Below are 27,755 nucleotides of genomic sequence, written 5' to 3'. Positions count from 1 at the left end.
TGCCGCGGCGAGTCCCGCCTCGGCGCGGAGGTGGGGAGGGAGAGGGAAGGTCCCTGCGTGACTGGGCCCCCGCCCGCTCTCCCGCCGGGCGCCGCGGCGGCAGTTACTTAGCGCTTGGGAGCGGGCGCTCGCTGCGGCTTTCTCTGCCTGGGAGGCTCGGCCGCCGGGGTGCGCGACGCAGCCGCTTCTCGCTTCGCCATGACCAAGGAAACGAAGAAGCCCTTCCGCCAGAGCATGGCCGAGTGGCGGCAGTTCGTCTACAACCCCAACAGCGGCGAGTTCCTGGGGCGCACGGCGAAGAGCTGGGGTAAGGGCTGCCGCGGGCCTGGGCGGGGGGGGCGGTGAGGCGCCCCGGGAGCGGCGGGGGGGCCCTGGCGGGGGCGCGGGGCCGCGGCTGCCAGGTGAGGCGGCCCGCGAGGCCGCGGCGCGCGCGCCCCGGTAACCGTTGCAACCGCCGCCGGGCTAAAAATAGCGCCGGCCGTGACGGCGGGGGGTGGGGGCGCCTCCCGGGGCAGGTGGGGGTCGGGGGAGGAAGAGGAGTTTCTGGGAGCGCGTCCCGAGCTGACTCACTCTCCCGCCTCAGTACGCAAATGCAGTAGAGCGGGCGCGCAGGCTCCTCCTCCGCCCGGTCCGCGGGGGGGCGGCGGGGGGGCTCCGGGGGCCGCCGCCGTGCGGCTCTGACGGGCCGCCGAGGTGTGGGGCCGCCCCCCCACCCCGCGCCCATCGCCCCCCGTCGGTGGCAGCGTCGTGCGTATCGGTGCAGCTCTGCATCCCGTCCGCTTCGTCCGTCCCCCCCCCCGCTCCCCAGCACCGCAGGAAACCCAGAATGAATGAGCGCCCGTTGCCTTTGTACTTCTAGACGGTAGCTGCGGATCAGAGAGGGAAAGCAAAAAAAAAACCCAAAACCCACCAAAAAAACAAGCCAAACCAAAAGTTTAGGAGCCCCGGTTCCAGATGGCCCACAAAAGAACGATTGCTGTGTGCCGTTGTGCGTCATTGTGCTAAATTTATTCCAGCGTAAGGCTTCCGGGCCCTTTATTTTTTTTACGCGAAGCTTTTAAATGAGAGCTCTCAAGTCAAGCTTGTGAAGGCAGTGTTTGTTTTCCTGTTTTCAGGTAGTCTTCCCATTGCTTTCCTCTGAGCTGGAAACCATGTTATCATAATCTCGTTGCTTCCAATAAAAATATTTGGATTTTTTCAGTATGTTTTCTCATATTAAACAGTTGTATAAATGCTTAATATTAGGATGTTTCTTCAGTCCTCACGGGACATATTTATTGACTTCAGAAAATGCTGCGTCTCCTCCCAAAACTTGGATGTAGTTGGGATACTTAATAGTTGTGCTTACAAAACCAACAAGAATCTCAGCATGGCGTGAAGGAACAGGCCAATACATCCTTGGCCTTGACACAATCTCAATGAATACTAATGTTGAAATACTGAGGAGGAGCCTTAAGCAGACTATGTATGGGGTGCACTTTCTTTGCGGTGCCAATGTCTCCTGTCTATCAAGAGAGGGCCCTAGCACTGACATGAGTTCTTCTCCATTCAGATGGAAATAAGAGCTTGCGAGCTGCTCTGCCAGTTGAATAGCAAAGGAGAGGAAATTTCCACTATGCTGTTGTCTAGTGATCTTTTCTGTACGGGCAGGTTTCCTCAAGTGTGTGGGCTGGGTGAATGGGTGTATGGATTGCAGAAATCTGTGTCGTGAATCTGACGAGCGCAAGGACTGTGGGCACGTTAGAAATAGCTTGTAACTTTTTTTAAAAAGTGAAGTTGAAACAACCTTCTGGGTTTAAAGCTATCTCGTAGAAGTCACAATGTTACTAGTCTGTGCTAGTCCAAGGCCAATAGATAACACTCGAAATTGATAGGACTTAAGTTGGTAATAGAGTTTCCATGGCCAGCTCCCTTGTTAAAAGATGTTTTTCCATATGGAGAAGGTATGTGTAGGCTTAGATAGTAGTTTGAGTAATTTTACTTACTGTAATAAGTTTTCTTAAATGGTTTGGGTGATTGGTATCTGGTTAATGCTATGTACCTTTTCCTTAGCCTGGACATTAAAGAAGTGACTTGTTCAGCAACACTATAAATTGTCGGTGTATTATTTTCCCCACATTTATTTGTCCTAGTGTTTTGTGATGAACATATTGTGCTTATTATATGTATAAAGTAAACGATAGTCTTTGACTATTCTGGGAGGTGATGTGTGGCTTTCTGTTTGGTTTTTATTTTTTAATTGCAGAATACTAATTGAGTGGCTCTGTTGGCATAGAAGAATATGCGAGGTTTGGTCCCACTTCTGCCCTTGCCGAACTGATGCGAGCTTAGAGCAGTCTCACTGACTGTTGTTCCTTTTCTATTGCCAGTCTACCCTCTGAAAGGCGGGGAGGTAGGAGAGGAGGGCTCTGGTTGCCAGTCGGCTGGGCTGTGGTGTCTCCAGGGGCAGCATTATAAGAATTCAGTTGGCTCTGATTCTTCTGTGCATATTTCTCTTGTCTCAAAACAATTTCCTCACAGAAATAAGACAGAAGCAACGGAGAAACAGTTAAATAATTTTCACAGTATTTTGCCCTAGCATTTTGCCCTAGTCTAATGCAGTCCTGGGGGCTCATGAAAATTAACCACAAGGCAGTGATTCTCTGTGAATCTGAGTGCTATGGCACTGGAGTACTCATCTTTCTCTGCCATTTCTGCACCAGGATTTGTTGAAAATATCAAACACATGCAGCTCCTATACTAATTTGTCATGTAACAGAGGTATGTTGCCTTTTAGAGTTTGGTAAAGAGTTTGCCTTTTACAGTTTGGTAAAAAACCTGTTTCTTGCTGTTAAAAATGAGAGATTTTTACTGTGCTTTTTGCAGACTTGAGGGATGATTCAATTTGAATCTTTCACAAAGCAGTATCCAAATCTAACCAAAAAACGCCTACCAAAACCCTCACATTTTTATTATCTGCTATAATCATTTGTCATATTGAAGAGACAGAAAATACTGGTAAGAACTGTTGATGACATGAGTGGGTGGTGTTCTCAGCAACAAAGTATAGAGGGTGCTGAGAGTCCTTGTGGAGATGATGGGAAGGGGAGGACTGGTGCTGGGGTTCCACATGGGGTTTAGTCAGGTAGGGCAAAGAAAGGAGAACTTGGAAAACTGCCATGTGGGGCCGTCCTTGTAAGTAAAATGAAGATTAGCATCTGGCTCTGCCTGTAATGGCAAGGTGCTGTGCCTGCCTAGAGTCATAGCAAGAACAGAGTGAGGTCATCATGAAAGTATTGTAATGGGATGCTAACTGCACGATCAAATGTGCATGTAATCTGACAACATGGACGGTAAACTCTTTTTACGTGAGGTGACAGAAAAATTGGGGGGGGGAAGGCAATACAGAGTCTAGCAATACTTGGTTTATGGTCACACTAGGTGCCATGTCAAGCCTGTTTAAGCCTTGCTGTAAAGTTAGTTGTGTCAAGGAGTTCAGGGTAGAGGTGGCATTGTCTTGAAGTACATAGAAATTCAGAGATACTGAATATTCTTTTGAATGCTTAGCTGTATCCTTCAGTGCACAAATATGTGCTTGAAAAAAAAACAACCACATCAAACAAAACCCCACAAAAGACCCCACCAGCAAAACTAAACACCTTTTTAGGAAAGCTTACCACCACGACAATGGATGTACAGTCTTGTCGGTTGCTGTAACAAAAGGTCCAGTTTTGCTTCTGTTTTGTCTTCACTGAGTTCTTGCTGGGACATAAGGTGCTGTCAAAGTTTTAACTGTTTTTCTGACTTGGTTCTTCTGTGTTGTTTATAAGTTAAGTTTATTGAGCAGTGTTTTGTTGTGATATAGATTTCTTCACAGGTAGTGTACTATTAGTTACATTCTGGCATCGCTGTCTGCCACTGCAGTAGGAGCGCTTACGCGACCAGGTTGTGAATTGGAGAGAGACACAGTGCTCTCTCTTTCTATTGTGACAGATGGACAGTTCATGGAAAAATTCCTGCACAGCCAGGAATATGACTGCAGTCAAAATCTTACTAAACTTTTCCATGATACTGCCTATCATAAGAAATTAATATTTGAGAAATCAGGAGAATATTTTATTTTCCATGACACCAATTGCTCTGAAGAATGAAGGCTTGCCTTCTCTTGTTGCACATGTCAGTAAGCTGTGGTGGTACAGTGAGGGTATTGTGGGAGTTTGGGGTTTTTTTGTGTTGTAAATGCTTAATCATGACATCAAGCACTGGCTTTTGTGATTTCTTTGCAAGTGTTGCACTTGACAGTTTTTATTCTCCTGAAGTGTTTAGCCATGTTGTATGTGGAGCCCTGTCTTACTGTGAAATAAAGTCTTAACACAGGACCAAAGTTTTATTTCTTCCTGAAGTCTTCCTTCCCTCTTTCCTCCTCTCACTCCTCCCACCAGCCTCAAAATTTGGAAAACAGTAATTCTCAGGTGTGTAGGGAATAAAGTTGAAACATGATTAGTGACTATCTAATATGTATAGTTGCATTAGTTTAAGGCAAGGAAATCCACCATCTGCAGGTGGACCAAAAGCCCTTCTTAATGTTGCTGGCATTGGTGGTAGTTACTAGTAACAGAACTTTGGGTATTTAAATCCCACTAGTTAAAAGATACTGAAGAATGATCATGCATGTGGTAGGATTAATGCAGCATGGGATCCATCAAACCATGAAGGCAGCATTTCATTTTCATTCTTGCAAGTAGCGTTGAATAGTTTCTTCCATGTCAGTTGCGAGTGCGAGAGTGTTTATATTGGTATCTGTATATACCTACCTATGTATTACATATAGGTAGATCTGCCAGTCTGGTTTATGCCAGATTGACATGCTTTTTGTCACTTTTACCATGTAAAGTTTGTATTCATCAAGGAAATGATGGCCAGGTATGTGATACCTTGTATTTACTGGAATAAGAAATTCTAATTTTCATAGTGGAGAAGTGTTTTGATCCCTGCAAATCAACTCCAACTAGCGATGGCTCCAACATGTTGGTTCCAAAGTAGCATTTTTCCAGATTTGACTGTTGCCTATCCATGTGGTTAGGGTATGAAGGGTTTTTGTTACTGTGATGCCTGGAAAAAAAGAAAAAGAAAAAAACCCACCAGAACAACTACCACCACCACCACAAAAAAAACCAAACCAAACCAAAAACAAACACCAAAAAAAAATTCCAACAAACCAACTAGGTAAATTGTAATGCAGAATTTTGGTTATGACATTTTTCGTGTGTGATTGTTTTAGTATCAAAGACTGAGACACTCGAAGGGTTTGGTGTAGCAAGATGTTCTGCAACAATTAAATTGAGTTGTATATCAGACATGGTAGCTGTACTTTCCTTGGAGTAAATGTGGAGGATAGCTTGCTTCTGTTACTTGGGTACATCTTGTTTCCTGACAAGAAATTTGGTGTTACGTGAAGTTATTTTGGCAGAGCTTCTTGACAGGTTATGGCTTGTTCAATGTGATTAGCTTAGGATAATTAATGCTAATAGGCTCACAAAGAGAAGCTTACTCAGTTTGGAGCTGTTGGAAGTTGCAGAGCGGTTTTTTGTTCTTTGTTTTTTCCTTTTTAATGTGGCAAAGTAGCATAAATGGGGCAGTTCAGTGGTCAGTGTTCTGCAATGCATTTACATGCTATATTAAAGATTAAGAGGAATCTGTGTGTGTGTGCACACATGGTTTCCTGGACTGAGGGAGGTTAGTGGGATTTTAGGGCTTGTGAATAGAAACTGTCTGGCCTTGTTACTGCTGCAGCCCTGGTAGTTATGACGTTCCTGGGGGGGACAAGGACTCTGTGAACAGTGACTGTTCGCACTGCAGTCTTACCGCGGAGTCAATCAGTGTTGTAGACATTGGGATCCTTCCCGTTTTCCCCAGTATTGATGTTCCCTCTGTGGGCACGAGGGCTCCCCAGTAGCAGTTCTACTCCGCTGCAGCTCTTGGCAGGGGAGGAGGACCCCAGCAGCCCCCTTCCCTGCTGGAGTAGAGAGGCTGGGTGGGTGGCAAGGTACCATTGCCTCAAGGGAGCCTGAGGTAGCAAAGAGCTGCAGCAGGCTTGGGTCCGCTCTTCAGGGTGCTTCAAAATGAGGTCCAAGACCAGTATTCAGGTGTCACGGTATTGGCCCAAAGCGGTGCTATGGGCCGTGTCTCCTTAGAAGTGCATGCCCATCAGCAGTAAACAAGTGGGCAGGGATTTTTAAAAATTTGTATTTTACCTGGTGAAGTTAGACATCATCTATTGGAAATAAAAATACATGTACGTTCTGAAATAGCTCTGTGAAAAAATTTCCCTGCCTTCCTTGCTTTTATGCTAATTGCCACAGAAGGTGCTTGTCTTGTCTTACACGTCAAACTTTTTTTCTGTTACATTGGAACTGGTTGATGAATGCCTTGGTCAGTTGATGGAAAGTATACTTAGAATTTAGCATTGTCTGATGAAAGTGTATTCAATAATTTATTAACTTGTAGGGATCAAAATGAGAGCTGACCAAAGGTTTTGTAAGGCTGTTTGGTTTTGTGCATGATACCCAAAATACATAGGCTGTTAATCAGAAGATCATTGTTCTGTTTTGGATCCAGTTAAAGCAGTTGTAAGCTTATAGATAAAGCAGATTGCTGGTGTGCCAAATACAGATGCAACTTCTGTAATAGCTTTTGTTGATTAGGACTTTTACTGTTTGTTTTTATTACTACTGTTTGCTTTTCAGCTTCTAAATAGCCTTAGAAATAGTTTATAATAGCTGTCTAGCTGTCTTGTTCGTTACAGAGTTTGTTCTTGTGTTCATGTATTTTGCTACTTCTATATATTACATTGTATTTTACATCTCGGTGGTTCCCACATGTATTTTAAACAACTGGTCACTTTCAGATTATTGCAGATTAGGAAGTAACTTTCTCAACATGTGAAATTGAAAACTAAAACCAAACCAAAATCCACTAACATTCAGCTGGTTGCTGTAGAGAGCTTGTGTTATGGTAAAGATAATTTGGGAACCACCTCGTTATTTTAATATATGTACACTGAGTTCTTTCAGGAGAATTAAATAGAATATTTGCATCTTCAGCAGTCATGGATTACTGGGGGCTGTAGCACACTAGGAAATATTTCCGTGCAAAATGCAGGCATAGTTTTCTGGGACAGGAGCCAGGGGTTAGGCTTCCTTCTGTCATCTTCCAGCACATATCCCTGGAGTACAGTCATTTTTGCTTTTAATTTTTTCTTTTCTGTGGAAGGGTGAAAAATACAGCACTTGATTCTCTCATATAAGCGAGTGTCAGTGGTAGAATGTTGCATAACTGTTTTGATGTGATTTTCTTGACCTGAGTTATACCTCTTTGGCTTCCTGATGGCAGCCTTATAGGTAGAATATTTTATAAAAATTGAATTTGTGTCATCCTTTGGTTGTGTTTTTGAATTAGTATGGTTTTGGTACCTGTGCAAGCATTTGTATTCTTCAATACTTGTATAACTCCCATTGTTTTTGACAGTTGTCTGTGCACATGTCCTTCAGTCTCAAGTGTTCAGTTTAAAAACAGGATAACATGCTCTTTTTATAGGTTAGTTTTGTATACTCAATTAATTTTAAAAAAATCTGTTTAATCTAAATGTCTTTTAGTAAGTCTTCCATCCATGTAGTTTATATGTTTCATCTTTAGTTGGGAACTGTCTTAGGTAAACAAGATTTTAAAAAATAATCTAATGGTAATCATGAGTACATGTTCTCAGAACTTCTGGAAACAAACCCAAGGAAATGTAGCAAACAGTATGCTGGGGTTTTTTTTGCTTTAATGAGAGACACTAACATGGGTCCATCAGGGTCAAAAACCAAATAATGCAAGAATACGAAATGTTGTTTGAAAACTTAGTTACTAAAATAATCGAGCTGCCCCACATTTTAAAAGGCTTTGATATTAGGTTTATGCATGTGAGAAAAAGGGCAGAAGGTTCTTTGAAAATCTCTGCAGCTGATCTGAGTCCTTATCTCTAAAGTAAGATGGTAACTTTGGTCTGGCTGTTACCTTGTCTTTGCAGTAAAGGACTGATCTGTGTATCCAGAGTGGAGGTCTGTGCATGCACAAGGAAAAAAAGGGTGCGCACGTGTGTGTGGAATACAAACACTTCATCATAGCAAGTTTTCAAGCTCTTTCCCTAAGTAGTGTTCTCACTCAGAGACTTGTTGCAGCTAAGTGATGGAGAGGTGCAGTGGTGTAATAGGCTGTTTCGTCAGGTTTTGAGGAGCTCTTTGTTAAGCAACTGTCAAGTTGAAGCTAGTAATGTCTGTGTAATTGGTGAATTCCAGGAACATTGTGGAGTCCCAGAGGTAGATTGATAAAGCAGGTGGATGTGTTGGGTGAAGGCTTGTGATAAGTTTGAATAGAAGGCTTGGTTTGTTTTCAAAAATACGCAGCAGAAAGCATTTTCACCTGAAGTCTCTTGTAACAGGACGTATGTGTGAATGAATGCTCTGTGTGGAGCTCTCTCAAATATCAACTACGTTATTAAAGCACCAATCCCTACCTGTTCTGGATCCAGTGTAACAATTTTATCTTTTCACTCAGTTCTTTCATCTTCCCTACAACCCCTTTCCAGATAGAGAACTATGATTCCCTTAAACTATTTTTTTTTTCTAATGGACTGCTTCATCATCTTTATCAGCTTTCCTGTGTAGCTCAAGAGTGGTTTTTAATGCTTTTCTCCTAAAAATGAAGATGCTAAGAAACCCTGTAAACTTTAAGAGCCAGAAAGTATAAAGAAAATAGTTTTGCATGCATTATTCTTCACTATGCAATACATATGTATTCTAGAGGCATATTGATTTATAACTACAATTAGGAGTGGCAAGGGACTGGGGACATACGCGTGACCAAAACCCAATGTTGTATTGCTTATTTCCCATTTTGATTTTCAAAATAGGTAATGTAATTAGCTGAAATGAAAATAGTAATTTTAGTTTTTTCTTTACAGGTTTGATCTTACTATTCTATCTGGTATTTTATGGCTTCCTAGCAGCACTCTTCACATTCACAATGTGGGTTATGCTTCAGACACTGAGCAGTGATATACCAAAATATCGTGACCGGATTTCTAGTCCAGGTAAGCGTATTTATTTTTTCATAAGCCTTTGTCTGTTTTAACAGCTAAGTTTCATTTGAGAGTTTGTTTGAAGTCTGAACTGCCTATGGGAAACTGTGATTATTATTAAATTACTTACAGATTTCAAAGATAAAACTTGCTGTGAGGCAAATTATATATGTTTATAGCATAAATTCAGTCGGTAGCTTTTTGTGTGTATGTGCTAACTTTTGCTGTTTTTTTCTCTAAGCTCTTCTCAGTTGAATTTGTTACATATGTAGACTGCCATTTTACCTGCACATCCACACAGTGTGCAGTTGTAAAGCGGCATTTTAATTTAATCAAATTGCTTTAAAGATACTATAAACCAGTTCTCTTGGATAAGATGGAAGGCCAGCTGTGATTAGTATTTGATACGTTGAAGAAAGTACAGGAAGGCTGTACTATGGGGGTGATCTGCTCGAGAGGGTGTAAGGGCTGTGATAGGAAGGCATCTCCAGAGTTTTCATTATAGAATTAGATAGCTTTCAACTGACATGGAATGTCTGTGGATTTCAGGGGTTGTTGACCTATTATGTAGGGTTCTGCTGAAGAGAGTGTGTCCTGTTTTATGGTGAAGCTAAGTGCACACTACGTGTAGCTGCCACTGAAAGTGGTGTCCTGTTTCCTGGGACTACTGCTTCCTTTGTGTACATGCCCATCCAGCCCCACTTCGGGGTTCATGGACCTATAAGTGACAGAAAAAAAACCGTGGTACAAATAAAGTTAATAATAAGATGGTTGTCTTTTTTTTTTTTCTCCAGCCCCCACCCCTTTTTTTTTTTTCCTCTCCTTTTTTTATTCTTTTTATTTATTTTATAAGTTAGTTTTTGCTATTTACTGTTTCTGGAGAATGTGTATTTGATTTGTATATGCATGTATATAAATTATTGGGCCACCTGAAAATTTGATATCTCCAATTTTATAATTTTGCTTAGAAACAAAATTTATGTCTAAAACACAACAAAACTAAACGGCTGTGCAATATGAATAGTTTGGTAGAAGTTAGATGACATAATTTTTTAAAATGCCTTTTCCTTTTTTTGGACTCTAAACTCTTAAAATTAACCAGCATCTTGCAGCTTCTTCATCTTGTGATGATACAGTAACCTTTGTGAGAGCAAGTTGCAGTTGGGCCGGTGTGGTAAATGTGTCTGGATTCTGAACAGAATTAGTTTTGATGTGGTGTTCAGGCCTTCTCCAACAAGCGTCCTCTTCTTATAAGGGATTATTGAGGTTTCGTACTGTTTTTTCAAGCTAAGAATGGGCTAAATGCTGGAAATAATAATAATAATCATTACAAAAGACCTCCTTAGTTTAAAAAAGAAAAAAGGGGGGGGGGAAAGATTAAAAAAAAGAGAAGGTGGACTAGTTGACTATTTTTCCCCATCTCCTTTGTGGTAGTCAGAACCTTGGTAGTGGGTGGAGGCTGTGGGGAGCTGTGATTGGACTCGAGTGACTTTTTTTTTCTCATGCCTCTTGCAGTTTAGGGTATTAATTTTCCTTTGTTTTGAAATAAGTCATAAGGGACGTTTGTTTGAAAAAGTATGTATGCCACAATTAGTTTTTAATTTAAGAATTTCTTTAACATTTCTGAATTAATTTTTTTATTAATGATGTCTTTAATTACTCATAAGTTAATAAAATTGCTTATTTCTGTTTTAATATTTCTCTTTAACTCTGTCATTTTTCACTTGCAGTGAAACATGTCATGTTCCTGGCTGTAAAACTTTAAATTATAAAAAAAAATTCTACACACAAAACCTGGATGGCGTAGGTCAAAGGTTTTACTCTTGTGTTTAACATACTTGGAAATCTCACAGTTGATTTATTTTGTAATTGATATTTGACTTGCATTGTACACTGGGATATAATAGTATCAATCAAATCCAGATGATTTAAAAAACTTTTTTTTAAAATCCCTCTTGGAATTGTAGGATAATGTAATCTCTATTACAGTCCTAGATGTGATCCTGTGTGGAGGCTGCTAATTCTGTTCTAGAAGAGCCCAAATCCTGCATCTCAGTCCTTGCATCAGTCCTTCAAATAGCTTTTTCTGTAGAGCTTACACCAGTAGTCTCAAGGCAGACTGTGATCCGCTGGAATTGGAGCAGTCCTTTCCTCTTAGGGTTGGTTTTTTTAATTTCCCCTGAAGCCGTGAATCTCTTTAAATTACTGTTTCATTCATTGGTGAGCAGTTTTGTTACATTGTCATATTCACTTTGAAAAACAGCATCCAAGTCCTTCATTTACAGTATAATTCTATAGAGAATTACAATCTCTTGTCCCCCCAAACCCCTTAGTGTGTAAAACCCCTTTGGTGATATTTCAGCCCTGTTACTAATTATCTTGTGTTTTGTTGAATCCCAGTTCAATGTGGAGGCCAGAAGATGACTGTAATGGTGCACAGTAATTTGCAGTCAAAAATGGTATTTGTAGTTTTATATGGATTGTCAGTCATTAAGGCATTTTGCTGTGGCTTGTCTGGAAATAATTTAACTGCTGCTAATGCAGAAAGGAGGATTTATAATGTATTGGAAATTCTACAAAAATGGTAGAGTAAAAAAAACATTAAATAATATTTGGTTTTTTTTAGAATCTAAAAGGTGTTTGTGATAAATCTCTAGTATCTATCTTTATTATTTCCCAATTTAAAGTATTTCTAATAATTTCTGCCTCCAGCTGAAAAGCTTGGTCATTTCTATAAGTGAAACCTTATAGACCTGGGCTGCTTAATTGCACTTTATAAATGCTTTCCAAAAGCTTACTGTGATTGATTAACTACAGTAATGTATTTAGAATCCAACATTAAGACAGCTTATCTGACTTGATCTTCTCACTGTAGTCTTATGTTATTAAATGTTTATTTTATATAAAGAAGAACTGTTTGGTTGTTTGTTTTTTTTTTTTAAGGAGAATGAGTTTTGTTTTCTGGCTTAAATTTTATTCATTTGGAAATGTAGTTTTAATTGGTTTTGCCGAAGGATAGGAAACTACATGCTATCCTAAGCTGATACAATTAGTTGCTGCTGTAATTGCAACTTCTTCCCTGATGCCAAATTTGACATTGATAAAACCATTTTAATAGTCTGACTTAGAAGAAAACTGATCTGATAAAAAATAGGTTGTTGGTTTTTTGTCGTTGTTTGAGGTTTTTTTTCTTTTGTGGAACTGCAATGTCAGTTCTCAGCTATACTTGAAGAGACAGATGCATGGACACTCATCTGTTAATCATGACGGCAGGGTTTTTATCCGTTCAGATTATTTACATTAAATAAGAGTTACTGTAAGGTAGTGTGAGGTCAATAAATATTGAATAAAGCAGTCAATTGTACACCCCTTTTTGAACAGATTTAATCTCTTCTGCTGTGTCTGGTGGTGTAGTGCTATTTCATCTGCTACTGAAGCTGTGATGAATAATATTAGCGTTAGGTATCCGTGTTAGTGACAGCTCCTGGTGGTAAGGAGCTGTATGTATTGGCAGAGAGTGTGCCTTTTGCTTTCACCTGCTGCAAAAAACCCCGTAAGATTTAACCCTGTACCTCTCTTTGCCCGTATCCTGGGAAGAAGGACTCTTCACCTCTCTGAAGGGCCCAAACTCCATGTCACTGTCTGCCTTTTTCATCCTTCAACACAAAGCTGGACTTCAGCATTCGGTAATCTGTGTCCTTGTGTCTCCTGCTGATCCTGGCTCCCTGGCTGTAGACTGTTCCCATTCCGCTGTCCTCAGCCAGCAGCTGCACGGAGAAGCCCACCATAGGCCCCCACTGCAGTGGTGGGGGAGCCCCGGGTGCCACTGTCCCCTGCTAGCAGCCTGGGAGGCAACGTGAGAGCGTTGGTAGTGACCACAGCCTGACTAAGGCATGCCCCCTTCGAGTGGCGCGTGTGCAGTGATTTCATAAAGCGTCTTGTATTCTCCGTGAAACAGACGACATCTAAACTTTCTGTTTGAGGAGAAAGGGGAAGGGACTAACAACTAACTTGGCTTGTCTGTTTCAATCAGGAAATCTTTCAAGCCATCTTTGTGCATTATAAAGTTTTTAAAAATACTTTGTTTCTTGTGGGTTTCTGTGAGATTAATATAATCATAGCTTCACTCTGTACTGCCTAAAGGTTTGAAGCATCGCTTTAACTGGAGGTTTTCTGGGTGTGGTTTTGGGTATCCTTTCAATTTTTTTAAGTTTAATTTGCTGAATATGGGAAGTGGGAAGTGAATCAGTAAAACTCTTTGATTGAAAGTGATTAAGTTGCTGATTTTGCTATTTCTAATCACTTGGGTTTGGTTTGTGAATTGCTGTTGTACATTGGACTGAATTTAAGTATAAATTCATGTAATGTTGATTTTGATAACTGGCTTTAAACACAAACTACCTTGCAGTACTGTGGAATATTAGGGGTAACATCGATGTTTCTTTACAGATAGGTATTTTCCAATTTATGGATATGATTTTTGAGTAGGTTAGAGTGGTGTAGGGAAGAGAAATTGTTTAGTTCTTTACTTGCGCTTTTTCTTTTTAAGGACTTATGATTTCACCAAAGCCAGACACTGCACTGGAATTTTACTTTAACAAGAGTGACGGCCAGTCATATTCAGAGTATGTTTCTACGCTTAGAAAATTCCTTGAATGTAAGTAAGTTATTTACAACTGCCCAAGTAATTCAGGAGTCTTACTGTTGAGTACATTAGTTTCCTTTTTCGCTTGTAGTTACCAACTGCTAATGAAGACTGATTCAAGTTCAGGCTTACTCTAAACATGTGTTGTTAAAGTATATAATTTACAGAAGAAGTTAGATATCAGTACCTATATTTGACAGGGAGCCTGAGCAAGAGGAATAGTGGAGTACGTAAAGGAGAGTTTTGGATCCTAGTCCAGTATTTTGGTGACATGGTTGTTTAAATACTACCAGATGCAGAAATGACATTGCCAAAAGAATTTAGTGTGAAATTACACAGGTCCTGTGTTTGGAGGCAAAGTTTATCAAGGCTTAACTGATCTAACTTCATCTAAATGGCTTGGTAATTGAGTGAGAATCCTTTAGAACTTGAGTGTTTGTCTGCTTAGAAAATGAGGCACACAAAGATTAAATTAACTGCAATTTATTCATTTTCACCCTGATACGCAGTATTTACAGGCAGAAATATGAAAGCATTGAATTTAGAACATGGAGAAAAGGTAACAGGACAAGACTGAAGGATGGCAAAATCACTAGTTTAAGTCACACATCGTTGTATATACGTGCCTGTATGTACACTTAAACTAGTAATACAGAAATCAATGTTGAGTATCGCTAAGTTTAACCCCCAGAAAGCTGTAAGTCAGAATCAAGGACGTGCTGTAAGATCTCACTTGTGTGCATGAGTTGCTTTGTTAGCTAACACAAGCTATACTTGAATCTGTCTGGATTCGTAGTTTTGATGCCTACTAAAAGCTTCTATAGGTAGGTTTTTCTTTCAGAGCTCTGCCAAGGGTTCCCGGGAGGAATGCTGCATTCCATGATTAGCTGCCTCTCCTGCAGTTCAGTGGGTTTTGGACTCTAGCATTGAGGATGAACTTTCCCTTTTTCCATTTTACTTTGTTTATGCTTAGCTGGGGACAGGGTGTAAGGGAGGGGAACAAAGCCACAAGACATGTTAAATGTGAATAGGTGAATGTTTGTGACAATGTGAACTGTGTACTTGTGAAACAACTTGGCATGTTAGTGTAACATCAGCTACACTACCTCATGTAAATGTAGAGGCAATTTAATATTAGTCACTGAAATACTTGAGGTTTTCCTGTGCATTTATAAAAGAAACATGTGCAGAGGGAAAACTAGTTCAGTTGCCACGTAAAAATTTGGTTGTTTATCTATTAATTCATTATTAGTTTAGAATCCATGCTTGGTTTAGAATTAGTTTATGTACAGAAATTAATGAATTTGTGATTATTGATATGATTTGAAAAGCAGGATAGCATTGTTTGTTTTGTAATACTCTTTATTCTGTCAGGTACAGTGCCACTTCTTGGTAGGCTTTGAAAGTGTTTGTTAAGATGGATATAAGAGACATAGTGCTCTGCAAATAGTCTTTTGAGAAAACTCCTAGACAAGTAACAACTATAAAATGTTTATATAGGCTTCTGCAGTTTTGGGCTACTTGCATGCTTTATACCATTGATTTACAAGCTATTTCTGTTTTATAGCTTATGATGATTCAAAGCAATCCCAAAACATAAACTGTACGCCAGGAAGGATTTTTGATCAGAATGATGTTGCTGTTAAAAAGGCATGTCGATTTAACCTCTCTGAGCTTGGACAATGCTCTGGAAAGGAAGATAAGACTTTTGGCTATTCTAAAGGAACTCCCTGTGTGCTTGTGAAAATGAACAGAGTAAGTGTCTACTTGTTTTTTAGTTCTTCATGTAAGTGCTCCAACTACCACTGTTCGAAAAATGATTGTAGAAAAGGACTAAAATACATGTTCAGCTTGTTTCTCAAGATGTTAGCATTTCTGGAATAGCGTAGCTTGCTGAAATGTCTAGCAATTCATGTGTTTCAGAGAGTACAATGAAGTGAGCTTTTTGAGCATTCTAATACTTACAAGTATTGGCTTTGATTACTTGCATCAAAATATCTTAAAACCCTCGGTTTTGTGCTTCCTGCTCTCTGTAATGTATTCTAAACCACTGTGCAGGTAAAGTGTGTTCTACCTCATGTCTGTGCTCTGGAAATGTAATTAGACTGTAATGCATTCTGTAACTCCTGAACTGTATAAGGTGATGAAAACTTTACTGAGTAAGTATTTGACTTTTCAGTGACGTTATACTTTACCTGAACTGCTAGCTGGTTTGAGCCATTAATGTTACATGCTGAATGTAAAATAAGGAAATAGTCCTTTCTGTGGCCACTGTAACTTGGAGCTTTAACTGAACCATGCTTTAAATCTTAGTCCTAGTCTAAAATTTTGCTTCATATGAAATGACGCTAGATGGATTTGGTCCTTGTATGAACCCTGTCATGTTAAGTGGGGGAAAAGTTCAAATTCAGTCTGTAAAACAGGAAAGGGGGAGAAAGTCTATAAATATTTTAACTTTCTCTCCTTTAGATAATTGGATTAAAGCCTGAAGGAGAACCACGTATACACTGTACATCTAAGGTCAGTTCTGAATGTAAGAAATAAGTGTGGTTAATTTTTCTTGTGATTGGGATGAGAAGTGAAGTAATATACTGTGTCAAAACATTTATTTCACTCTTCCTTTCTTGTTAGACTTTGTACTTTTTTTCTTATTTTCATCTTACTCTATGTCTAGTTTAGTTTCAGTGTCTTTAATTTCTTCAGTGTACTTAGAGAAACACTTTTTTTTTAATGTTCTTTCATCCTTAGACCTATTTGAGCTACCTGACGTGCTTTAGAGTTGAGGGAAATGCATACATGTTAGTTGTGGTCTTATTTATTTTACTTATTTATTGTGAGTTGTGTTTTTGTTTTCCCATTTCATAACCTATATTTTCATTTTTTTTTCTCCATGCTGCAAGTGCACCTTTAGGCAATTTTATAAATGATGGGTAAGACACAGTGTGGAAACTAATACTGCTGTTCAAGTAAAAGTTGCCTTTAAATCAAGTATAAACTACTTAAAATAGTGGCTAATCTATGCATATTTGTTGTGTAACAGTGGATTTACACACAATGTTTTGTAGCAATTGTAATAATTATCTTGGCTTCTGCATATTTTTCCTAGACTGCTTGGGGAGCAGTGAAAGCCTTGGTAAGTTAGTAGCTTGAGCAAGGGAGTCATGGCTTTTAGCTTGAGGTGCCTGATAAAAATGTAGGCTGGGAAATTTCAGCAATTAAGGAGACAAGTATTCCTGCCTTCATCCTAGATACCTGTGATAGGCATAAATTTTAATACTTGTTTTTTGTGGAGTCTTTGAAAGTTTTATCTTTCCATGATAGTCTGTTGCAAGTAAAGGTGATTCCTTCTCTTATTGGAGACTCATTCTTTGTGTCCGTTCTTAAAAAACGTTGTTCTTTTGGAGGAATTATTTGTTTATTTAGAAGAAAGCAATTAAGTTCCTTCTACTTTTACTAGTACTTTTCTTTGACTTCTCTACTTTATCGTTTTTTGTAATGTGGTATCCCAAACTGGACAGAAGTTTGCCTCTAGCTGAGGTATTGTTAATGACAGAATTTTTCCCTCTGTCATCACACTGGAAGTAATAACGTCTCTCAGGGTGAATTTGCCATTTGTAGTACATTGAGTCTTTACTTTAATCATTCTACTATTTAGATCTTTCTTTTGGTTGTTTCCCAGTCTGTATTTGTAGATGTGCTTTCTTTAAGTTCAGTGCTTTGAATTTCATGTTGCTATTTTTGGGCTTCTCTCTGTAATTTTTCTTGATCATTTTAATGCGATCCAGTTCTCTGAAGTATTTTGAACTACTTACAGCTTGGTGCCATCAACGAATGCACTTTTACATCTCACAAGTCTTTCTTGAAAACACTAAATAAAGTCCAGGACAGTCCATTTCCACCTGAAGTTCCTTGTGATGTGTCAAGAACTAATGTTCAAATGATTTATAAAATATTGATGGTAGCCCTATTTTATGATTATTATATTTCTTCAGCTTTCTTATGTGGATGCTGCATGAGACGATGATAAAAACGATGCTAAGCAAATCATAGATGATGCTTTTTCTTATTCTCTTAGCTGATTTCATTAGCGAAAGAGCAAGTTTAATAACAACTTGTTAATCGTGGTACACTTCTTTTTTTTGCTATATTTTTTACCCTTTGAGATACTTGCAGATAAATTGTATTATGTGCTATGGTACGTATTTTCTTGTGTTCGCTTTCTTCAATTATGAAGTACTGCTTTTACCGTATCCAGTTAGAATGTCTCTGATCTATGCAAGTGTGGTGTTTTTAAATTCTAAGATTATTAATCTTATTAGTTCTTTAGTGACTACCAGGGAAAATACTTCTCAGGCTTTTTCAATTTGCATCTGTTTTATCTTATTCCCACTTTAACTCATCGCAATTTACCTGCTTATGAAAGCTTAAGTATTGGTTACAATTCATCCTTCTCTGTAGACCACAAAGAAAGCTGCATCAACAACTTTCATTTTCTCCTTTGCCTATGCTTCATTTTTACAGAAGTCCTTCTTTCTGCCATGCGCCTTGCTTATTGAAACCCTAAGCTTCAGGGGTTACGCTGTTCTTCACATCAGCTTATGAGGCCTTGTTTCCAGTTCCAGTTTTATTTCTGTGAGTCTTTAGGGTAGGAGTGCTGTGTGATGGTCTCTTCCTCTTATGTAGTGGGTAAGGTGAATGCTTACCTCAAAATAATACCTTGTGGCTCGTCTGGATCTTATTGGTGCAAGAATGTGAATTGTGACCCTCTTGATTGATGGTCAATGAGATGAGTCTCATCAATGAGATGGAGTTTCATTGACTCCATCCTGCAGAGATGGAAAAGGATAGCCAATAGGGTTTTGTGCATTTTTGAAAATGAATTTATAATTGCATTCCGTATGCCACTGTATCTGAATGTTCCCTAAATGCTGGCTCGTAACAGAAGCTGAAATGCAGTGGTCATTTGTACTTCTCTATTGTTTCTCTTATTCAGGATGTTCACCTAGTCCTTAAGTAACCGATGCACTCTGTTGCGGTGTGTTGGGTGTTGGGTTTTTATTTCCTTCCTTGTTGCTGTCAGCAAATGTGGATTAAAAGAATTTCAGGGTGTACTCCCAAGTTTAATCCAGATGACACGCATTTCTGAAAATAAACCCCGTTCTGGGTATTAGCTTAATAGAAACATATTTGTGCAGTTCATAGCGCAAACGCAATTTACTAGTGATTTTAAATTTATTTTAATATCTGAGTGACAAAGATGGATTAATTGAGCAGACTGGAAATCCTACTATCACGTTCTTTTTGAGAAGACTTTTTTTCAACCTGTAGATTTGTTGTTTATGAATTTTTCTTTCCCCTTCATCTGTGTTTTTAAGTATTTCTTGTTCTTTATAGTTAGTTTTACATATATTGAGAGCGGTTTGTCCAAGTGTCTGCCCAGACTTAACACAATCTGACTTTTGAATGGATTATTTCTTTTTTTTAATGAAGGGGCCAGATCTCTCAAATACAAAATAAGGTTAACAGCTTCTGTCAGCGCATCCTGCCAGTCTTTGCCACCTGAAACATCATTTGTATTCTTCAAACATTCTCCTGTGAGACAGTTCTTCTTTTGCTCCCTGCACTTTTCCTATGGTATCTTGACTTTGCATTCAGTATCACTTTCTAGTTTACAAGAATGAAGAATGGCTGAATGAATGACACTGTGCCTTGCTGTTGTCAGCATACTCAGCATCTGAGTTACCTTGCTTTTTTTTTTGACAGAAATCTTAGATATTTTACAGTTTCTACTAATGGATATTGCTCTTTATCTTGTGCAATGATACATTTTGTTCTTCTCAAATGGTTACAGACCATTCTTGCCCAAGTTCTTTCCTTGGGTCATTGTACATTATTTTAACATCTGCAAAACTATTCTTTCTAAGACGCAGTCTTAATAAACACCCAGTAAGTGAGGTGGAAGTCTGTCTGTACAGGTAACTGGTCTGACTCTTAGATTTGCTGACTGCCCGCAGTTCTTTTGTGGAAATTGTAAATGGTAAGCAGAAAAAGTGACATTCATTAATGGACTGTTTCTTGAAGCTTTTCAGCAAATGCAGCTTGTTTAGCAGTTGGTTTTGTTTTTTTAAAATTGTGTAGAGGTATTAATTAGGATTAAATGATTAAGAGAACCCCAAACCCCACAGCAGTTGCATGAGACAGGCAGTTGCATGTCCCAGAACCTCTTGCTATTGCATAGATAGCCTAACGCATATATATTTATGACTGCATGCGTGCCGTATGTTTAGCTGCTCCAGAAAGCTCTACTCCTATTTATCTTTCTTATGTTATTCTGTATTCTGACTTTTTTAACCATTATTTCAGGAATGTATTTGAAAAGTGGGTATTTTCAGCTGCATGAGCTTTAAATAAAATAATGGTGAAAAGCAACACATTTCTACTTAGTAATTATATTTCCTAGCTTAAGGTCCAAAATACTTAATAAATATGTATTGAGGAATTGCAAAGGGACAAGAATGTGGCCATATCCTAAACAACATGCTGTATGTTCTTTTGAGGAGGTGAGGAGAAGGTATTCTTAAGCTGTAGTTTTACTCTCTACTGTTTTTTGATCTTTTTGTTCCTCTTTTGCTTAGTTCTATTACTGCACTCCTCTTCTGAACTGTGTAGTGTATCCTTTTAAAATTGCAGCTGTTGTATATGGTAGTGTAGAAAAAAACAATGAAAGTTACTAACACACTTTGAACTTGTGAATTACACGGAACAAGCAGCGATGTTCCCAAGATACGTTTAGCAGTGGGGCTGGGTGTGTGTTTTAGTGGCATTTCCCTTTATCATGGAAATGTGCTTACCTTATTATAGAAAGTCGCGTTAGATGTGGGCATTTCCTAGTGGTTTGAACTTGCGGTAGTTTGACATCCTGCCAGCACACACAGCCCTGAGGAATATTGTATACAGGGAGTTGTGTCTGTGTACAGCTGTGCTGATAGCCTGTCTGGGACAGCTCAATCATATATTCCTATTTTGTATATCTTACAGATTGGGTGGCTCCGAGTCAGAAATTAGGCAGCAACTTTGTAGGTAGCTGCTGCTTATTACAAGATTTAGGATTATAATGGACAGTCTAGTGATAAGGCATGTTTGTTCCTCTAAGGTGGTGAAGACATACAGAAACTCTAGTAACCACCATTTTAAACCTGGGTTTCCTTTTAGGTCGCCTGTATTCCAAGGCTGGCTGAACAAATGTTAGGAATAGTACACCACTGCAGGGAGTGGGCTGTGGTTCTTTGTGAAGGGTTGTAGTGTTCCAGATTTGATAGGCTTAAAAGTCTGGCTTTAAACAGAAATTCATCTTTAACTTAAATATGGATGTGCTCTTGCTTCACCAAAATACACAGGCTGGCTTGTAAACACGTGGGATTTCAGCATATATATGGTGGGCTTTTTGATTGTTGTTAAATTATTCATTGCAGTGAATATCCTCTTCTCCCCTTCCCTTTTCATAAGGGAAACATGAAGGCAAGCTGTCTTGACTTGATTACTAATTTAAATACTACTGTTAATAATCCTTACTGTAGCAGATGTGTGCAGCACGTAACTGCCAAAAAAAAAAATCTATTTTGGAAGTTATTCTAAGAGTTTGTAGCTCAGTTGCCTTTTTTTAGGGAGCTTGCATTTTATCATTGGGTTGTAATTCTAATTTTCTATTCATTTTTATGTAAGCAGATGCTAACTTTTAATTCTGTTGCTATCTCCAATCACAGGAGGAAGGCATGGTTGAGATAAATTATTTTCCTCCTGAAGGCTTGATTGACTTAATGTACTTTCCATACTATGGGAAAAGCTTACATGTAAGTATGCCTTAATGATGGTCTTAATTTTGTAAATGTCTTGTTTGTGTTTACATTTACTACTACTAATATCAGATTGATTCTGAGGTTTGAACTTTGTAATGAGGTACTCGTAAGGAATATTAGATAGGCAGAAATTGTACAGTGCTTGATGGGGTTACAGAGATGCTTTAGCAGACATAAGGAAATAAACTGGGCATTGTCCTAATGAGGAAGAGGCTGTATGCTGGCAGTGTTAAAGGCATCTGATGCTTTTTGGTCACTGATATCTTTTGGAATCTTTTTGAATTCAGAGAAAGGCAGGAGAAGTAGACTGGTTCTTTTGATTGCAATACAGTTTCTGATAGTTAATCCCTGGGGTTTCTGTATAGTATATTAAGTTTATAATTCATTGCGGTATTGCTGATTATATTTCTTTGTGGCTCTGTGCACATGTTTTCTATTTGCTCTGTTCTATGAAGAAGCACTTCAAGGTAGCAGATTGATTTTATTTTTTAAAATTTTCTTATCTGTTTTTCTATGCTTGCTCCATTTATCCTCATTATATTGTGACATAAATGTTATTTACCTAATTGAAGAATGTTTATGTTTTAAAACATCCTGAAAGCTCACTACTTTATGGACACAGAATACATAGAGTTAAAATTCCAATTTATTTTCAAACTTGAATTTAGTTATTTTTTATTTTCTTGCACCAACTTGTGATAACAACATATAGAAAATCCATACCTTCTATCAAATACAAAATTATATTGCCTCTAATTGACCGAGTTATTTAGTCTAATAAACATCTTCACTGTTCACCATTTAAGATAAAAGTACTTTTTAAACATAGATCTATTAGGTCCATAATATACCACAGTAGTGTTTGAATTTTCCTGAAGTTATTTTTGTACTAAATTATTCCTTTATCAATTTTTTTCCAGCATACTCTATATTTACTTGCAGCAGTTCACATAACCTTTTTTTATCCTCACATGGCTTTTCCTAAAGAGGAAGGACTTAGTTTTTCTTCAGCATTTGCTTTCATGTTACAGCATCAATAGACCTTGAATTGTCAGGAGGTAGTTTGTACCAAAGATGGGATGAAGAATTTTCCTGACAAAATCCCTGTCTTGCCACTGTAATGATGCACAAGGAAAGATCATGAGAGTAATGAAATCAGGCAAAACTCAATGCTATTCCTTGCTTGACTTAGGTGCTTAAGAAAAACCTTTAATTTTTGAAAAATATTTATTTTTTTATTTTAGTTTTTGGTTCAATGTCCTATCATGTTCACTTTATCATGTGGGATAGGGGCTGTGGTTTGAGGGATTCTTGCTTATGTGAGGCTCATTTCTCATAAGATGAGTGTATCTGAAAAAGGCAGTAAGAAGACTTGTAAAGAGGTTGGGGTATTTGACTAGGACTCAAGACTGGATTGATTTCTTGGCTATACAACAGAATTTTTATATTATATCAGTGTGGAATTGTTGAATTACTTTATTCTGTAAAGGAGTTAAGAGGATTCAACTAATCTTGTTGCTCTTGTGCTAAAGTAGGAGCTGTAAATACTAACATTTACAGTTTTGTGCTCCAAGATAGTTATTTGCCTTTTGCTACTCAGCCCAAATCACCTTAGGGGATGTTGTACCTTTTTCAGATGATCTGTAGTGTTTAATGAGGATGCTGGTTTTCTTCTCTCCTCCCCCCAAAGTTTATGTTGAGTAAAAGTCCATTCCAGAATTGTCTGTCTTCAGAATAATTTGTGTACCTATTTGAAAAATCTTGGCAATGAGGAGTCTTCTGTGAGGAAACACAGGAATTTTATTTCCAATTTTTAGAAAACTCGGGTAGCATTTAAAGTGTGGTATCACCTTTAGAACCAGAGAATTTTCAGGGTGCCTTGCCTAGCTGCATTTTCCCCTCGCAGTTTGAGGTTTATAGGAGCACAGGAGAATTTCTGATCTAGTAAAATCGCCATCCAAGGAAAGCAGTTACTTCAATCTACTTCTTACTGGTACTTCATAATTAAAATTTTAGCACATCAGTTTCCATGCCATCCTTCTTAGTAATTGAGAGTTTGAGTATTCTGTAGTGCTTTCTTGGGTAGAGAAGTAGAGAAGATAGCTTAAAGATAACAAAAATGTGTCAGGGAGTCTCAAGTTAATGGAGGGGGGGAATCTAACACAAAATTAAACTTGTGTAATACTGTAGTGTTGTATTTAGTCCACTGGCTTATATGAATTTTTATTGAGAAAATAAATAATTTTGCTTAGCAGTCATCGTTGTTGACTGAAAAATAGAAATAAATTATGGAATTTAATTTATGAATATTGGATGAAATGCTGCTTTAACAGTGTGTGATGAAAAAAGTTTGTACTTAATTCACAGTCACTTTACAAGAGAATTCAAGTTGTCCTAATTGAATTGAACTTGAGAAACAATATTGGGTTGACAAAAAATATAAATGAATTCTGCATTCAATCTTAAATTTTTATTTTAATTATAGGGAATGGAGTCAAGGATTGTAATTGTTCCACCAAATATGATTGACCAGGATACTATGAGAATGTGCAAGGAAAGATTTCTGTGTAAAGCTATCAAACAGATAACACATTTTAGAATGGATTGTTGCCAAAAAAGTAAATGAGATAGATAGTTTGGGAGGGAAGCTAGTTTACCAGTTTTTGTGAAGTCAGGCTTTTGGCAAAAAACCACAACTGTGCTAAAATAGTTCTGTAGCAGATTAAAAAAATAAACCCAAACCCAAAACCAGTAGAGGAGACAATGGAATGGATAGGAAGGCAGACTATAATTTCAGAGGCTGTTTCAGGTAGAGGTTTGTAGAAAAATTGGACCCAGGTGTAATACTGTAGTGTCATATTTAGTCCACTGGCTTACCTGAATTTTTACCAAGAAAATTAATAATTTTGCTTAATCGGCAGTCAGCAGTGTTGACCAAAAAATATAAATAAATTATAGAAATTACTTTATGAATATTGGATGAAATGCTGCTTTAACAGTGTGTGATGAAAAAGTTTCTACTTAATTCACAGGCGCTTTACAAGAGAATTCAAGTTGTCATAATTGAATTGGATTGAAGATACTGTCTGTGATATAAATTGTTGAATGTATTAGTTAAGAAATAGTATGAAGAGTGTATACCAGACTATCAAACTTGGGAAAAAAAAGTCTTGAGTCAGATTGGGCTTTGAAAAGCTGGGTTCTTAATTAGCTTTTTACTTAACTGTTCTGACAGATTAAATGTTAATTTAAATGCTAACTTACTCTGGTCTCTCAAATATTTTCCCCATCTTTCTGTTTACTAGGCTCACTATTTACAGCCTCTAGTGGCTGTTCAACTAGCAATTAACTCCAACAGTACCAAAGAAGAAATAGCAATTGAGTGTAAGATCCTGGGCTCACCTAATTTAAAAAATGAAGATGACCGTGACAAGTTTCTGGGACGAATTGCCTTCAAAGTTCAGATGACTGAATAGCTGGAGTAAAAAATTCTCCACAAAGTAAACGTTGTGTTGTCTGTTTTGTATCAGCTGGACATGCCATTCTAGGATATGAGACCACCTTGGAGAATGTTAAAGGTGGTTTATGGCGTTCAGGGTAGCATAATAATATGCTTCCAAAATCCTATGTTTAAAATCCCTCAAAATAAATGCCTATCCTGCTTCTGCCTGCCCCATTGGAACAGTGTACAGACTATAGTTATGTCATAGGGACCTGTAAATAGCTGTTTTCAAACACGTAATAATGGTGACCTTTGTCCTGTTCTAAAATGTGGTTTTATCCCCCAAGTGAGTGTCTCAAGCTTAATGTGCTGTGCTATGTAAATATTGTATTGATTTAACACTGGTTTAACTGTCATATCTCAATGCTGACACAGTTATAGGGATAAATAATAAATGGTACCTGATTGACATAGTGACTTTTTTGTAAGAGTAAACACCTCCAACGTAAATTGTGTGTATGGGAGTGGGTGGGTGGATGGCTGGTTGTGTGAAGATGCCTTAAATTGTAGACTGGGTGGCATGGGAGAATTGAAATGGATTTTAAGAGTCGGTATGGATTTCTGAAAGTAAGTGCTCAACTAGTACTTTCTTGTGCTTGTCACTGTGCAAGTATTGTGTACATGTAATACTTGGTATAGAGTTTGGTATTCTAGCTGAGGAATTGAATCTTTCTTTGTGTTGTTAATCGCTTGCGATATGTGGAGCACAAATAAAATCTATACAATATTTTAAAACTTTTTAGTTCAGAAATATCAATATAGAACAACTTAAATTGTTTAGGGTCCTGGTAACAGTTGTACGACAGAGCTGCTTGAAAAAATGGCCTCACTGTTGTGGGAATAGGCTTTCATTTTCCAATTAAAAAAATCCCTGAAGAACCTCTGTTTAAAAAAAAAAGAAAAACCAGAAAGGATTGTCTGGATTAAACATTCTTGTTTAATTTATACACTCTGTTTCGTTGCATCATTTTAACATGTTTCATCTCTTCGTCTTCTCTTTCATCTTGGATTTTCTGTGTATTTCCTCATCATCCATTTAGAAAACTGGTGTCGTCAACTGCTTTATAGAAGTATCCTAATGACTTGGAGTGGATTACTTGCAGCTGAACTTAAAATCCATTTTGAGTTAAGTTGCCCAAATGACTGCAAGCAGACTGGTTTATTTGAGACTGCTCCTCACATTAAACCAAGTTGACCCATTATATTGGGTCATAAGTTCTGCAGTTGTGCTGACATGGGGTTTATATTACTCAGCCCCAGGGTATTTGTTTGTTTTGGTCTTGGTGTTTTTTGAGCACATGGGCCACATTCTGATGTCTTCTCAATATTGAAGACCACAGCAAATCAAGATTTGTGTAAATACCCATGTGTTCTGCTAATTAGGTCTAAATTTGTTACATAACATGTTTTTACACCCAATTCTTACAGTGGTTTTTAATATTTTGTTTAAATAAATCAGATGAATGATTACTAAAACTCAAGATTCAGTCTTAATGCCCTGCTTTGAAAATGTTTGAGGCCAGTCTAAGCCACATCAGTGCAAAACCTTTTTAACTAACACCTGTGCAAGGTTACACTGGTGCACAGTTGGAGGAAGCTGCTCTTAATGGGAGTTGAACAGTGTCTTGAACCTCATTAAAAATAGATTTATACTGATCTGATAGAATTCAGCATGCTTTTTTGTTGTCTCCAAAAGAAAAATTGTTGTTCCTACAATATGCAGTGGGTACTTCTGTAATAATAGCATGCATTAATACCGAATAAGAATGTTCTTTCAAAGTATTTAATTACTAATATTTTAAATCATGCACTTTTAGAGTTGGGATACCTGAGTTCTTGAAGATATGACTAATTGCTTCTCTGTATATTAATACTGCCTGAAAGTATTTTAATGGTCATGAGGGAACTTAAAAGTGTAGATGTTGCATCTGAAAATGAAAAGGACTAGCTTAATGTAAAAAAAATTCATATTTGTGTTCACTTAGGAATGGTAAGAAGTTCTGGAGAAACAGTTTTCAAATGAGCTGATTTTTGCAACAATTTATCTTTCGACTTATCTATATAGACAAAGCATGAAATGGCAACTCCTCACCAGCACTTTTCAGACAGGTAGAACTCAATAAACTCCTGTTCTCCTTAGAGTTTGTAGAAGTGTTTTGTTTTGTTTTTAATTAATGACATAATGACATAAAGATTATCAGTTTGGGGGTGGGGGAGAAAGAAATAACTTTTGAAAGGGTTCAGCTATTAAAAGTAGCATGTATTGTGTATGTAGGTAATGAGTCTAGTGTTAAACTATTTAATTACACTGAACTATTTCCTAATTTTTATTTCTGTATTGTAACAATTTGAGTAAGTAAATGAATCAGCAGTTTTTTATAAGCAGGTGTATTGACTGTTAGGACATGATAAAATTACTAATTTTCTTAATGTGGAATTTACAATAAAGGTTCCCTGGACTTAATTTTAAATTATGCTTAAAGATTTAAATTTATGACCTTGTTACCAGAAACCTAGAATGTTTAACTTTTATATATTTTTTTGCATATATAATTATTGTAAGTAAATAGTTATGTCTTCAAGTCTGGAACCAAGGACTTTTAAACATTGTGGAATTGCCAGTTGCAGGTGCTGTTCCATACCGCCGTGAAA

At 38.0% G+C, this 27,755-nt stretch overlaps 1 protein-coding gene and 1 long non-coding RNA gene across 2 annotated transcripts; one reads left to right on the top strand and one right to left on the bottom strand.

Moving 5' to 3' along the window:
- Window positions 1-2: 2 nt before the first annotated feature.
- ATP1B3 (ATPase Na+/K+ transporting subunit beta 3) lies at window positions 3-27,244 on the top strand. Its single transcript, XM_080409602.1, has 7 exons — window positions 3-307; window positions 8,984-9,112; window positions 13,650-13,757; window positions 15,313-15,500; window positions 16,215-16,265; window positions 21,509-21,595; window positions 24,907-27,244. Exons 1-7 carry the CDS (start codon window positions 199-201, stop codon window positions 25,075-25,077), a joined length of 843 nt encoding a protein of 280 aa, XP_080265728.1. The 5' UTR covers window positions 3-198; the 3' UTR covers window positions 25,078-27,244.
- On the bottom strand, window positions 11,555-13,643 carry LOC308072559. The gene is made up of 2 exons (XR_013931707.1): window positions 12,886-13,643; window positions 11,555-12,855 (listed from the first exon to the last, which is right to left on the bottom strand). It is a non-coding gene; the product is annotated as an uncharacterized lncRNA (long non-coding RNA).
- Window positions 27,245-27,755: the final 511 nt, after the last annotated feature.

This window comes from Falco punctatus (genome assembly GCF_963210335.1).
Source record: "Falco punctatus genome assembly, chromosome: 13".
In the NCBI taxonomy this organism is placed as follows: domain Eukaryota; kingdom Metazoa; phylum Chordata; class Aves; order Falconiformes; family Falconidae; genus Falco; species Falco punctatus.
This window is presented reverse-complemented; position numbering and strand designations above follow the sequence as displayed.